At 46.6% G+C, this 15,021-nt stretch overlaps 1 protein-coding gene across 2 annotated transcripts in view; it reads right to left on the minus strand.

Annotated features, from left to right (window-relative positions):
* Positions 1–15,021, minus strand: part of csmd2 (CUB and Sushi multiple domains 2) — a 225,237-nt gene that overhangs the window by 34,611 nt on the left and 175,605 nt on the right. For both annotated transcript variants that reach the window (XM_076011540.1, XM_076011539.1), the window contains exons 40-47: positions 14,843–14,912; positions 13,331–13,447; positions 12,961–13,170; positions 11,250–11,438; positions 7,571–7,748; positions 5,249–5,394; positions 5,075–5,155; positions 4,568–4,681 (exon numbers count right to left, since the gene is read on the minus strand). In XM_076011540.1, the coding sequence (XP_075867655.1) occupies positions 4,568–4,681; positions 5,075–5,155; positions 5,249–5,394; positions 7,571–7,748; positions 11,250–11,438; positions 12,961–13,170; positions 13,331–13,447; positions 14,843–14,912 (1,105 nt within the window). The remainder of the gene's footprint in view (positions 1–4,567; positions 4,682–5,074; positions 5,156–5,248; positions 5,395–7,570; positions 7,749–11,249; positions 11,439–12,960; positions 13,171–13,330; positions 13,448–14,842; positions 14,913–15,021) is intronic.

A 15,021-nucleotide genomic window follows, 5' to 3' on the forward strand; every position in this document is an offset into this window, starting at 1 on the left:
TACATGCTGCCAGTCCAGAACCTTCATGAAGCGACGTGAGAGAAACACATGGAAGCGCTGGGTGGTGTGTGCGTGTATGTGTGTGTGTTTTCTGTTGTTGTTTATGTGGAGGAAGAGATGATTAAATCCGAGGGAACAATCACCTTTGCCATTTTTTTTTATTCTCCACTCCTGAGATTTCATCCCTTTTTGTTTAGTTTTCTCCGTCCTGTCAGTCAGCTGAGCTGCAGTGTCTTGAATAAACTTTGGTAAACCATTGCACGCTGACTCATCACCGCTTCCACTAGCTGTCAAAACGCAAAGTGGAGGCCATACAACACGCTGATGTTGTGCGATTGCTATGCTAATTGGATTTGCATCTGTTGGCTTAGCTCAGGTGACTCATTTGACTCAAAAACCCAATTCTCTTTCTTGAGTGACTCATATGAACTTAACTCTGCAAAAATAATCATTTCTATCGCAACTTGGGTATATATATATATATATATATATATATATATATATATATATATACATATAGGTACATAGCTAAATAATGCTAAAAAAAATGATGCAGGTTTTGGCATTCAATTGCTGTTGAAAAGCAACATTTCTAGTGTGTTATTTCAAATGTGTTAAGAAGAATCTGAAAAGGAATGTTGTTATCCTACAGGGACAGGCATTTTTTTTCTCAATAAAAATCTTATATAACCTCCAGCAGCCAATTGAATGCCAGAGTGACAAAAGTTTCAAATCCATCACTGATAGTGAAGGCGAGCGCACCTGGAATTGAAATCAGAGAATGAAGTTCATTAAAAAACAGTCGCTCCTCTCTTTTCTTTGAATGTCGTCGGTGACCTTTGGGAAAAAAGCGCCAATGTTTTTTTCCTGGGCCCAGCTAATCTGGCGCTGATGGAATGAGACAGGAAAGGGAGGCCTCTTATCTATAGGCCTGCCACTTATTAAACTAATCCACTTTGAAATGAAGCGTCACTCTGTTTGGCTGTAAACAAAAAAAGGGGTGTTAGGGGACAAATCTGACAGCTCTGGCAAAGGAGGAAGGGAAAGAGAGAGGGAGAAGGAGAGAGAGAGAGGGAGAGAGGGGGAGCGAGTGAGGGAGAGATAGAGGGAGAGAGAGAGAGAGGGGTGAGAGAGTGAGGGAGAGATAGAGGGAGAGGGAGAGAGTGAGGGACAGAGAGGGGGAGAGGGGGAGAGAGAGAGGGTGAGATGAGCTGCGATAGTGCTCCAGAAGAAATTTCACTTTAATGAGAGCGGGAGTGGAATAAAGTGGCGGCAGGGATGTCTTTCCCCTCAGTTTGCGTGCGTGCATGTGTGTGCGTGAGTGTGTGTTGTGTGTGTTGTGTGTGTTGTGTGCGTGTGAGAGTTCCTCATGCCACGCGCTCTCGTGGCCAATTGAAAAATCACCCGGCCGGAAGACTTGAGCGGCGGCGGGCACGTCGGCATCCGTCGGCTGCGGTGAAAAGCCGCAGCGCCATCAAGACGCCTTCGCCTCGTGTTGGTATTTAATTAGCATAAGCCGGGGGAGAGATAACGAGCTGATTGAAGGGGATGGGCCACAACACGGGCATTAGCATGGATCAGGACCCAGCCACTCGCAGATGACAATGAAGATGTGAACTGAGAGGGGTGCAGTTGTAATCCATTCTGCAAAACTGTAAGTCGGGTAGTGGAGATCGGGGAAGAGACAAAAAAATGTAAGGTCCAAGGAAAAACACAAGTGTGGAGGAAAATGACGGCGAGCGAAACGATGGCGAGCGGTGATTGAGCAGGTTTTCCTCAGCAGAAACGTGAGGTGTTGAAGCGAGGAGGGGCGGGGCGAACTGGGATTTTTGAACCATCACAGCCGCCTGCGCTGTCGTTATGGACTTCACTTGCAGCCGGTAGGCCCCCGCGGTCGAAAACAAGTATCTAACGAGCAATAAATAAAGAAATGAGTGAATGACTATGATGATAGAACTCGTGCTCAAACGTGATGATAAGACACGTTCGGGCAAACTGCGAAAAAATAGCAAAGTGAAAAGGGAAGGGGGGGGGGGGGAGAGAGAAATGCTCCGACGCTGGCTGACTGTCTCCTGCTTTTTAATGTGAGTGTGTCTGTTGTGCCTCAAGTGAGAAAGGCAACAAATAAAAAAACACATACAAAAAAGAACATTGAACGAAAATGAAAAAATGAAAAAACAAGAAAAGCATCGACCACAAGGCAAAACTTTTTGAGGCAGCCTGGGAGGAGATACAGAAGAGAGGGGAGGGGTGGGCGGGCAGGGGAGGGGAGGGGTTGGGGTGTTACATAAGGACGGGAGTTTGATGCTGGTGAGTCGGGGGTGGGGAGGAGATGGTGGGGTGGGGTGGGGTGGGGGGACACCGACAGGGAGGGAAGGCAGAGGATGAGAGGAGACGGCGGCGCCGAAGGGGCCGGGCAGAGAAGGAGGGGGAGGAGGAGGAGGAGGAGGAGGATGAAGAGGAGGAGGAGGAGGAGGATGAGGAGGACTCCCACAACGACGACACCCGCCCGCGCCACTGGGCTTGTTTGTCCGTGCGTGTGTGCGTGCGCGCACATGCGCGCGCGTTGGCGAGGCTGGGACAGCTCGGTGTTGCGGGGAGGATGTGCCTGTCAGAGCTCGAAGTGGTGATTTGATAGGTGCAGCTGCAGCCGGCGCGCTCACCGCATGCCAATGAGGGTTTTTGCACTCGGCCGCCGCCGCCTTGCTGCCCTCTAACTGCGTCTCTCTGTCTCACCTCACTCCTCGTCTCCCACTCCGGCCTCCATCCTCCGCCTCGCACCTCTTACTAAGCAGCCCCCCGTTTTTTTTTTTGTTTTGTTTTGTTTTTTTTTGCAGAATACGACACCAATCAAAGAACCTCAAATGTCTCATCTTATACCCTCTTTCGTACATCTTCATTTCTTATACAGTATATCTTTCTTGCACATTCATCTTTCCATCTTTGTTCGTCATCCAAATTCCAGTGGAGCAGCTGAACAGGACTGATGACTCTCTACACACTGACAGATCATCAGAACACAGCGTCCTTTCACTCGGTTTTTCTTGTTAAATGAAAACATCAATAATGAAAAAGTGCTGTGTGGGACCCTTAAACGTATTTGGAAGGCAGAATTCCTGCAATGAGCTAACAAACTCACTTTTAGAAAAGTGGGCCAAGCAAAGGCAATTAATGATGGACATTTTCGGGGAGTTCACAATAAAGGCGAGAGGCTGTTGGAAAATGTTGCTGAGGTAAATTTTAGAAGCAACCGTAGATTTTCAACAGCGCTGTAGCTATCAGTGCGAATCATTACGGCGGCGCTCCTGCTGCTCGCTCCTAGAGATAAAGACGTGCCCTGCTCGTCTTCCGCCTGTCACTTCATTCCCCGAACTTTCTGGCTATTTTTAACTTTCGTACCCTTGAATCCTTAATCTTCTGTAATCTTCGACTCCCGCCTCCATCGCTCCGCTTTTTGAGGCCGCGCAGGTGAAAATTGCGACGCGCGCGCGGTAAAGGGCTTTGTGATGAAAGCGCACATTCCCGCTGAAGGACACATGTAACAGCAACAGAGGGGTCGCCGCTAAAAAGCACCGCAGACAGCAGGGGAATGTATTCAAAAGATGTCGATTGACATAAAAAGCTCAAAGAGAAAAATGCTTCAGTAGATTGGATGTCGCGCATTGAAAAAAAAGGAAAACGGTATTGCGGTGCAGTTTTTTTCTAATTTTGGCAAACCTCTTGCACTGCCCCCTTTTGACACCCAAACCTCTTAGAATTTTCTTTTCGACTCATGCTGACATCATTTTACCATTGTTATTTTTTCATTTTTATTCAGCCCTCCAAATTGATTGCATTCATCAAATTTTACTTCTCCCAAATCAACCATAAAAAGCAGCGCAGCAGCAACAGCTGATGGAGACGGAGGGAAAGTGACGAGAAATGAAGGATGGATTTTAAACTAGAGGGGAAACAGAGCAGCTATATGCAGCCAGTCTCTCTGCCTGGAGGAGACGCCATGCACAACGCTCAGCGTCGTGATAATGACGATGACGCAGTCGGCCGTTGAGCGCTACGTTCATCGATTCCTTTGGGAGGAAGACTCCTACGTGTGTAAAGAGCCACTCTCTGCCTCATGGGAGCCAAGCATTATCCAGAGAGATTGAAAGTGCTTCCAAATTGATACGTAGCTGCAACTCCCTGGCTGCAGGCGGAATCTGTCTCCATGAGATCCAGAAATAAAGTAAAAAAAAAATAATAAAAAAAAAGAAGAAGAAAAAAATTCCAACTAACAGAGAGTCTCTGATCAGCATGAAAAGGACTTTTAGCTACTTAAAATCTGTGGACAATAATCGCAGAGACCACACGTTTCCTCTAAATCATTCCTGCTACAGGAGGAGAGGAAACTACTTTACTTTAAGAGCAATTTAAAATGTTCCAGAGACAGTTATCAACCGCCTCCGCACACTTTGGAGCTTCTGCATTTTAAATTTTGTGTGAATATATGAAGATGTCATTTTTAAATTTTTGAACCATGTAAAATTAATGTTACAAGGAGGTTGCTCAATTTAAAAATTCATCGCCCTACCGTCGCAAGAGGGCGGAGGCCCCTCAAACTCCAAGTGTGTCCCAAGCCGGCAGGTCAAGATGCTGTTACCGTTTAACTGGTAGCCTGGAAGGCATCTGTAGCGGACAATGTCACCTGAGGGGAAACAGGACAGGGGTGCGGCGTCAATCAGAGGCCAATCATCACACTTCCCATACAAGAACACTCCATGTACAATCTGTGTGTGCTTCTATAATGAGGAATCAGAGAAAACCACCTCTATCTAATGGAAAGAAGGCAATACAATATATAACAGTGTTATTATTAGTTCCTGTTTTCCACTTGCAGTTAATGACTTTGTTATAGAACAGCATGTTCTGCATTAAGTACTGAAATATTGAACAGCTGGAAATGTGCATTCAAAGGTTTCACTCAAATGAAATTCAAGGTTATTTTAGATGCATTTTGCAGTTTTTCTCCAAAGTCCAATGTCTCTCTCATTTTGTGAGCGATGCATTCATGTGTGTAGCGTCGGCGCTTCCAACCTACCAATTTTGAACTCTTTGCTCGCCATGAGGATCTCGGCATTAGGGATGATGGGCGGCGGCAGGCAGAACTGCAGTCTGTACGCTGTGTGGGGAGAGATGGAGACACGGAAGGCAGTCAAACAAACATCAAGATGTCGTCAGGCAGAAATGGACCTACATGGGATTATCAACTCACCTTGATAGTGGATGTGGAAGAGCCCGCCCTTCTCGTTGTTGCTACGGAAACGTATCAGCACCTGATTGGACGTGCTGCTCGGCGGCTCGTTGGGCTCCCCATCGGTGAATATTCCCAGTTTCCTGGCCGTCTCCTGCGGGCCGTCCCTAAAGAGGGAGAAAACAGGGTTTACGGGATGCGTTTAAGCGTGGGAATTTTAGTCGCCATTCTCGGCCACGATTCCACACTCCGTCTTTGAAAATCGTGAAGCACCTGAGAGGCTAGGCGACACATACTGGGAGACAAGAGAGTAAATAAAAAAAAAAATGCATGTCAGATTGCTGTCATGCGTCTTCCAGATGTAGAACGCAAGGCAGACGTCTGGCGTTTCTCGTGCCCGGAGCAATTACACCGGGCTGCTCTGAGTGATTATGTTGAAAAAAGGTAATATTTGATTTTTTTTTTTTTTTTTTTTCTTTTTAAATGGCCTAAACGTGGAACGACAGGTCTGGATTGTGCTGTTCCTGCTAACTGCCACCTAACGGTGGACGCTCTCCGGAAGATGTGGCCCAGCTTTGGCAGTCCCTTGGCGTTGCCACGGCCGATTAAGCCGGCCTCCCAGTTTCCCTGCCACAACCATTCAGCTTAAAAACCATCTGTCTTTGGCTGTCAGACTGGGCATGGGAGATTACAAACAGCTCTGGAAACGGCTGACTGGGGACCGCTGCCTGACAGCGCTCTGGCCAACCCGCCATTACGGGGGCCCATTTTCTTGGCTCAGCAGTTCAGTGGACAGACACACAGTGGTGGTAACAGGAAGCTGAAGGGGTAGTCGGGGGAGGGGGACGCGGGACGCGGGACAGTCCCCGACCTTGGCTCAGCGGGAATCCACCGGGGAATAATAGGAAATGCAACAATCTGCGCACCAAAAAGGGGCGAGGACAATTTGTACTTAATTTAACCTAGACGAACGACGACACAATCTCTCGCTCCCCTCCCAAGGTTGACGTGGGCCCCTCGCCGAGTGCGCATTTTGCCGCCGTGGTCTTCAAACTTGCCAGGGCGGCTGGCAGTCGGGTCTTCCGTCCCACGGAGAGCCGGGACCTTTGGAGCTTATCTCACAGAGGAGGGGATCAACTAGGACTGGCAACCACCGCGCATGCAAAATCCTGTATTTGGATGCAACATATGGCAGAGCCAGAGCGCAGTATGGAGGGGATGAAAGGAAGCTTTACCCCTTGATACTTCTTCAGGCGAAAATATATACACCTACCACATATATTCACTGGCAGAAAAGAACACATGGCGCGCGTGCACACATGCCCCGGCAGCCAGTATCTCCCCTTCTGCCTTGCTCATTTTTGTCTAACACAGAACAAAAAATTAATGGAGGCTTTCATCGCTCATATAGCCCACATGCTTGGATAGACATCTGAGCGCTTGATCATACAGAGAAAAGTCAAGGGGAGGAAGGGAGAGTAAAACAAGCCTTGTTTTATGGAGGTATGGGTGGACGTGAGTAGCGAGTCTGTCGGCTTTAGAAAGATTTTCTGGACCTCAGTGCTGGGGCATTTAGGTATGGTGACTGAATCCATCCATCCATCCATCCATCCATCCATCCATCCATGGAGTCCATCACCAAATAAAGAAAACAAACAACCATCCACGCCAACTCTCACACATAGAGACAATTTAGAGTTGCCAGTTTGCCCAATGTGAAGGTCTTTGGACGGTGAGAGGAAGTCAGAGTGCCTGGAGAGAAGCCCAGCAGGCACAGGGAGAAGATGAAAACTCTACATGGAAAAGCCTCCGGCTCAAGCAACAAACCCACTGTGGCTCTGGAGGTAGAGCGGGTTGTCCATTGAAATAAAGGTTGGCGGTTTAAAACCCGCTCCATCCCAGTCTGTCGTTGTGTCCTTGGGCAAGACACTTAACCCTAAATTGTTCCCAACAGGCCTGGCAGTGCCTTGCATGGCAGTAGCCACCCATTGGTGGATGAGTGTGTAAGTGAATGGGTAAATGAGAGGCCATTGTAAAGTGCTTTGGGGTACCGTGAAGGTGCTGGAAAGCGCTATATAAGTGCAGTCCATTTACCACGTACCATTTTAAAGTGAACCTGATGGAATTTTGTGAGATCTACTTAATAATTCCTGTACAATACCACAGCAGGCTGAGCGGCACACTGACAAGCAGAGAATTACAAAAGTTGCAGTGTTGGGCAAATACAAATGCATGAGGACGTCGAGTCATGGAGACGTAATAAAGACTTGATTGGATATTTTCCCCAACGAACAGTTAGTTTTTAGGCGCAGCGCGGCAGAATAAAATGAGTTTGTGTCTTACCAGACGGTGATGAAGTCGTGCGGCCCATGAACTTGCAGCAAGGTGAAGTTGAGCTTGATGCCGAAGCCCGGAGCCACGGTGATCAGCCAGGAGCAGTCGGCCGAGTTGGGGTACTCCTCCGGGTAGCCTGGCGAGAAGACGGTGCCGTTGTCCGAGGTGATGTTGCCGCCACATGGCACTGATGGAGGAGGAAGGGGAGGAGAGGCACAGTATATTTATACATCAGAGGGCCGCCGACACAGGCAGACAGATCCATTATTCAGCCGCAATCATCGGGCAAAAAAAGAGTGGAGGATTTTTTTTTCTTTTTTTATCCCTGTGGTCTTCTCTCCCCCTTCTCGGTGTCTCTCCCCCTCTCTTCTTCGCTTTTCGTCTAGTGCCCAGGCGCTTGTCTGGCCTAAAGATTAGCCGGCAAAGCCTGTTAGCAAGTGGGGGCTCGGATGGAGTGTTTCACCGAGATAAGGCCTCAACCCTCTCCCACTGGGGGTGAGGAGGGGGAATGTGGAGATGAGGCAAGGGGCTGGTGCGGACTGGGCTTTTGAGGTCTCTCTATGTGTGTGCATGTGTGTGTGTGTGCGTGCGTACAGTATGTGCGCATGTTTGTGTGCGTGCGTGTGCGTAATAAAGTGACTGAGGTTAAAAGAGCATGCGGGCTGTTTGAAAATGAGAGATTTTTATTGTCAATTTTCTCTGTATATCCGGGACATCCGGGAGAACCGAAAAGACGTTTGTCTCTCATCTCTGTATTAGCCTCAAAAAAGATAAAAGTGTAAAAACGTCCCTCAAAAAATAAATAAATAAATGGACCACTGTGCACTGGTGGTCGTGCAATATGGTGGCAGCTTGTCAAGATGCAGTCGTCCGTACGGCAGCGGCTTCTTGAGATTTACAGTAGTGCTAAATTAGACTAAATTCCCTTGCCACACACACACACACACACACACACACACACACACACACACACACGTGTAAACAGGCCTGCAGGGAAGCCTTCATCCAGGACACTTTTCTTTTTTATTCTCTTCTTTTTTTTTTAACTGTATTTCAAACATACCTCGGGAACTCAGTAAGTTCTAACCCAGTTAATGATTAGAGGCTCAACATCCCCAGTGGCGGCACTTTCACTGTGGTAGAGCGCGGTGGGGAGTGGGGGGTGTGGGTTGGTGGGGCTGAGGGGTGTTGGATCAGAAAGGAGCGGCAATTGCCGCAGCGCAGCCGTCTCAAGTATTCAGTTTAACGACAAGCACTCGGGCACCAGCGCAGGGGTTTTTATGATCGCCAGCGAGGGGAAATCGAACGCATCTGTTTGTTTTTGGCCCATTTAGTCGAGTCCCTCGTCAAGCCGAGTTTCTTTTATTTTTTTTTCCTGCGGGCCGTTTTAATGGGAGGAAATGTCAAAGCGGAGCAGAGTTGACGTGGAATCAGCCTGAGGTCAGAGTCAAGGGTCCCGGTGACCCGCTGGTGCTGTTCTCCATCCGGCTGCATGGCAGCTCTCGTACGCAAAAGTATCTCGGTGAGCGGCAGCTCTGCCATCGGCTCGCCTGTTGAGTGAATTATCGAGCGAGCTGATTGATTAACTCGCGGCGACTGGGATTTGCACCTGAGGCTCGTCTCATTCCCATTAGCAGGCTTCAGTGTGAAGAGGGTGTTACTTTGCTAAACACTCGATGCCTTGTCCACGCTGAAATGACAAAACCACTCAGTATCTTGTCAGAGCGCCCCCAGCTGGCTTGATAAAGAGTTGTATGACTTCTTTTTGACTTTACTGCCTCCTGACGCAGACCTGATGCTTCTATAACTGATAACGTAACAAAAGTGTACGTGTCCTCTTGCAAGAACAGTACATGCTCTCCTATACCTGGCCAGCTGGGGGCACTGTGGGGTCCCTGATAGAAAACAGAAACCTAAAAAAAAAAAGACATTGAGAAACTGCTACACTGGGTTGCCTTTACAACAATAAAGGCAGGAAAGCTCAGTGTGGGATATAAAATGAAAAGGAACTGAGGGTGTGAACCTCAATGAAGAAAGACTGAAAGCTTTACTTAGAATTTATTGGATCTTTCCCAAGGGCCTAAACCTCAATTCCTCATGCCTTGCAAAAAACTCATTCAAAGTTTCCGAGTGCTACTAAGAAACAAATACAACTTTATACGCTGCTAAAAGTTAGACCAATAAAAATTGGAATTGACAATCTTTTTGGGGGAATTTATGAGGAAAATTAACACACACACACACACACACACACACACACACACACAAATCTCATGGGCCCGTTGTACTTAGGTAACCAGGTTTTTTGTGTTTTTACAAAATGGAGTTTTGCAATATTTGCAAGCTCCTCTCACACAGTCAAACAAACACACGAAAAACATTGTCTTGATTCTGGTAAATTCAGCAAGAATGAAAAACACAATCTTGATCGAGAGGGGAAAAAACAGCTGACAAATGGAAAGAGCAAAAAAGAAAAAAAAAGGAAGAGCCTTTCAGCACTCGCTCTCTAATCGAGACAGCGAGGCTGAGAAAAAAAACAAAAGCATTTTGATTTGTTTGTTTGTATCGAAATACGGCAAGAAGCCAGCGAGTGAGGCAGCGCTGTATGCGTGCGTGCATGTCTGCGTGCAAATCCATGTTTATTTATAACAGCGCCACGTTATCTTTTATCATTTCATCTACATCCATATCATTTCCTTGCACCAGGTCACAGCCTTGAAGCCCACTCACTGAGAGAGGCGTCAGGGCTGCCTCCCTCTTATCACTGCTGCAGAAGCTCACATGCACACTGGTCCAGCCTACACGCTTCCACCCAAACACATCCAAACTGATGCTCACATTCCATGCAGAAGAAAATAAGAAGGGGGAAAAAGGGATTCATTGTGTAGTACAGCATGTCAAAGATCACATAGAAGTGGAAAAACCACTCATGGCTGCACTGGCATGTGTGTTTTATTCATTGTGTTCTGAGGCGGCATCGGTATCATGGGACACTTTATTGGAATATGATTGATGTAAACGTGGCGCTAACTGATATACCGTGCACATTTGCGTGTTAACTCCATTGACTTCTAATTTCCAGGGATAATAGTCTACCTTGGAAATTGAAAAGGGGCTTTTGAAAAGAAAATAGCCGCCAGAGGACAAAGTGCCTCGCCTTCTTTCCGGCCCTTTTCTCCCCATTCCTCCTTCCTTCCCGCTCACATCTATCTCCCTGGCGCACCCATTCAAAGTTCCCGTGTCACGGCCATCACCTTGCTCTGTAATTTTACATGCCTCATTGAATAATCGACAGCTGGAGCGTGAGAATATGGGTCAAGGACGAGGCAACAGGAAGAGCGGCCATTACTTCCTTCCTTCCCTCCCTCCTTTTTCACTCCGGCCGCTCTCTCGTTCCGCTTTTGTCTCCCGCACCTTTTAGCTCCCTATTGATTTTCATGGGGAAATGCTTGGCTTTGTCAATAAGGGAATGATAATTCAGTTTAATTGCATTAGTTGTAATTGATAATCATTATCCCCGCAGCCTCACTTTGCACTTATGATGTAACAGCACTATACGTCACTTAGCATGCGTGTCTTTTTTTCTCGCCCCTGGAGTCAAAAGAAAAAGAAGCGTCATGGACTTTACAAGGGTTACGCTGCGTTGTTGTTGTTGTTGTTTTTAATGATATTGAAAAGTCCTCCATACCTTCGCAGCGAGGGACGGGATGGTCCCAGTTGCGTATGGTGCCGTGCTCACAGGTGAGGATGGAATGACCCATCAGCTGGTATCCAGGCAGACACTCGAACGAGATGGACTGGCCCACGTTGAAGCCGGCACCCACCACCACGCCGTAGCGGAAAGGCTCAGGGTCAGGGCACTCCTGCAGCTCGTAGGCTAAAGGGCGAGGACGACACCATGCATGAGTCCAGGCATGGGAAAACTATGGCCCGTTAAGCTTTTTAATACGGCCCACAGAACTTGAAGAAATGATATTAATAGTAAGTCATATAATTTCATCCATTTTTTCAGTGTTTTATGAGTCATTTCAATACCGTGGGGCTTCAAAGACACATCTTTTGTCGTAACTGGTTTTGGTTCATTTTCAATTTACATTAAAAGACAGGTTTTCTACATATCTCATGATATATTTTTTCTCTCCTATCAGGTGGCTCACCAAAACACTCCATCCATCTGTTCCTGCTCTGCGTCCCTCTGTCATATTTTACAACCCATTGTGGTTTTTTGTGGTCTGATAGACTTTCAGGTTAAATGTGCAGCCCGCCGATTTCAACCTGTACTAATCTCAGGTTTTTGACCACATTTCATTGTCACCAACACCTTTGATTCCGCCCCTGGACGATCTTTGTTTGTAGTACTATTAGCCCACTATTCCCACCCGTCGTCTCTCTGTTGTTCTTCCACACTTTTGATGAAACTGCCACTTCCTTCTTCTTCACCTCCTCAGAAAAGCAAAGGGGCTTTCAAAGAAGAATGCCAGGGGCGGCTTTGACAGAGCAGTATGATGCAGTCATCAGGAGTGTGAGGAAAATCAGAATCAGAATTACCTCGCTCTCTCTCCCTCGCTCTGACACACACACACACACACACACACACACACACACACACACACACACACACACACACACACAGTTGGTGACACAGACACACACAGTCGGTGGATACAAAGGCGTGCAACCAGTGAGCCAGAATCAAGAGCCAGGATATAAATACGACTAAAGAAATTGATTTCTATGGATCACAGACTCCCCTTTGTTAGAGATAACTCATGCAAATGCTGCAAAAGGGAGAGGGGGGAGTTATTTGCAAACACAATGCTTGATTTATATGCTAATATACACATCATTATGTAAATGAACAACGACACCTTTCTGGTTTGCCAGCACGTTCATTGCATCGCTAAATACAAACTTTGCACACCTGTTGCATTTTTTTAAACTATAGGGCATTTTCCTGCTGGCGGCCGTGGAGCCATGCAAAGAGCAATCTCTTGCGATCACCATTTTCAGATTTTCAGTTGTTCTGGTTTTAAAACTGCTCAGAGCCAGATATTAAAACAGCTCAAATATTCATTTTACTCGCCATTTTGGCTGCATTCTGGCAGCAGGAAGTGGGCGCTTTGCAGCAGTCAAAAGCTCCAGCCAATAATTAGCACCTGAAGAGAGTTATGCTGAGGAGAAATGGTAATAATACAGATGCAGGCTCAACTTGGCAATTAACGGAATTTAGTCCCGGTGACTGCGCTCATCATTACAAATTTATAAGACTATTTTTGTGCGAGACACTCCCGAGGCTGATCATTATTTCCTGCTCCAATCTTGCCTCATCTTTAATTAGTGGCTTCTTAAGTGCACTCCACCACCACCCCCACAGACGCGGGGCCATGCCGCTCCCTTACCCTGGTACTCAAACCGGAACCCCGGTTTGTTCTGCGAATGGTCGCTGTGGAAGTACACCGTGGTCTCGTGGGAGGTAGTGAGGAGGGAGGCGGGCGCATCCTCGCCGCTGAAACGGCCAATCACGGCGCTGGTGTCCAGGGGCCCATTGCGTATCTCCAGGAAGTCGTGGTTGGCCTCGGTGGAGAAGTTGAGGAACTGAATGTGGGCTCCTGAGATAAGAAAAAAAAACAGAGAGAAAGAATTCACTTATCAGGGATTACAACTGCTGCTGCCGCAGCCGCACTGCTCCTCAACTCCCAGACGTTGCATTATTAAAGCTGGTGGGCGCGGGAGGCGGCTACGTTTTCGAAGGCTCATCTCGATGCTCACCGTAACCCACTGGCAGGTAGATTCTCCAGGTGCAGTCGCTGTTGCTGGGATAGTTTCCAGGGAATCCGGGGCTCAGTATCATGCCCTCCATCTCCTCTCCGATTCCGCCACATTGAGCTGGCAGAGTGAAGCACATGAGGCATTTAATTAGCATCGACAAACAGTCACTCAGGTGTTTCAGCTAGATTACACAATATAGTTGGCTTTTTTTTTTGTTTTGTTGTGTTGGTTATTCTTTTTTTGTTTGTTTGTTTTTCAATTGAAAGATTGGCACACAAGTTCACAAAGATGATAGGAATTGAAAAGTCTTGTTTAAAGGTACAGCGAGGATGATTTTAACTGCAGATTAAGGCGCTGCAATGAGAACAAATGAAAAAAGAAAATGCCATAAAAGGCAGTCAAATCAATTTCAATTGAATGAGTATGGTTCTAAGTTCAGTCAGAAAGGGGCGGCTGCGCCAATATGAAAGGAAACTGAGCTGACTGTATAAAATGACCAAATTTGATCACCATCCCTTCCAAAAAGGAAGCGTAATCCCAAACTGAAGAGACTCTGGACCTCACGTCTCCCCACTTCAAACACCAAGTGCCTTATCTCTTAGCATACTTCAACCCCCTTTCATCCTGAACCACTGACGGATAAATGTTCTGAATGTGTTGACTTAAATCCTGGACTTTTGCCAAAAAGATCAGGCAGAAAGGTGAAATTTGGACAGGGGGAGGGTGGGTAGAAATACTTGTGAAATGGTGAGTAAAAGCAGTGATCAAGAAAGATGAGAGAAGAAGAGTGAGAGATCCTGATGCCATATAAAAAAAAAAAAAGGGGAACAAAATTTGATAGTAAAGGAATTAACTTCCTCGGAAAAAAACAGGGCCAATGGTGAAGAAAAAAGTTTCTGAGCGAAAGCAAAGGAAAAAAAAAGAAAGATTTAAGAATAAGTGGGACAATCAGCCGGCGCCACACAGGAACTCTGGCTGCAGTGGAGCGTTTTGATTCACTGAGGGATACGTAACAGGGTTAAATGTTACCCCGTAGCAGTAAAAAGTGCCTGAGGTAATCAGCAAAGTGCTGATGCACCGTGAACAGCATGAATCTTCCCTCCACTTTAACCAGTCACAGACTGAACACTCGGGCCTTGCAGACTGTAGCGATAATATGGCGCCCATGGTGTGATGTCTGGGCTTATTCATCCAAACTCCATTTTTCACTGTGTTTAAAAATGTTACATTGTGCTATTCTTCTTCATGAGCTTTAACAATCTGGATGGAAACTGACGATCCTCAAAAAATCACACTAGTGATGCAGTGAATTTTTCTCGCTTATGGTGGACCACAAATTGTAGTGAAAAATAATATACTGTGTTTATTTACACCTCAGGCTTATTCAATTACTAACTGAGCCTAAGACTCAGAATGTGATGTTGTTTGCCAAAAATAAATAAATAAATATATAGATATATATAAAGACGCAAAGGACCTGGAGGTAGACGATGAAAGGGAAAGTATTTTTACCAATGCACAGAGGGGGTGGGTAGTTCCATCGTCTGACAGTTCCAGGCATACAGGTGATATGTGAATTCCCCTGTGAGAAACAAATCCAAATACACATGTGCACACACACACACACACACACACACACACACACACACACACACACACACACACACAAGACAAAGAGAAAGAAAGAAAAG

Source organism: Nelusetta ayraudi, unplaced genomic scaffold, assembly GCF_046127955.1.
Source record: "Nelusetta ayraudi isolate G7.1 ecotype Tasmania unplaced genomic scaffold, CSIRO-AGI_Nayr_v1 ptg000135l, whole genome shotgun sequence".
NCBI lineage: Eukaryota > Metazoa > Chordata > Actinopteri > Tetraodontiformes > Monacanthidae > Nelusetta > Nelusetta ayraudi.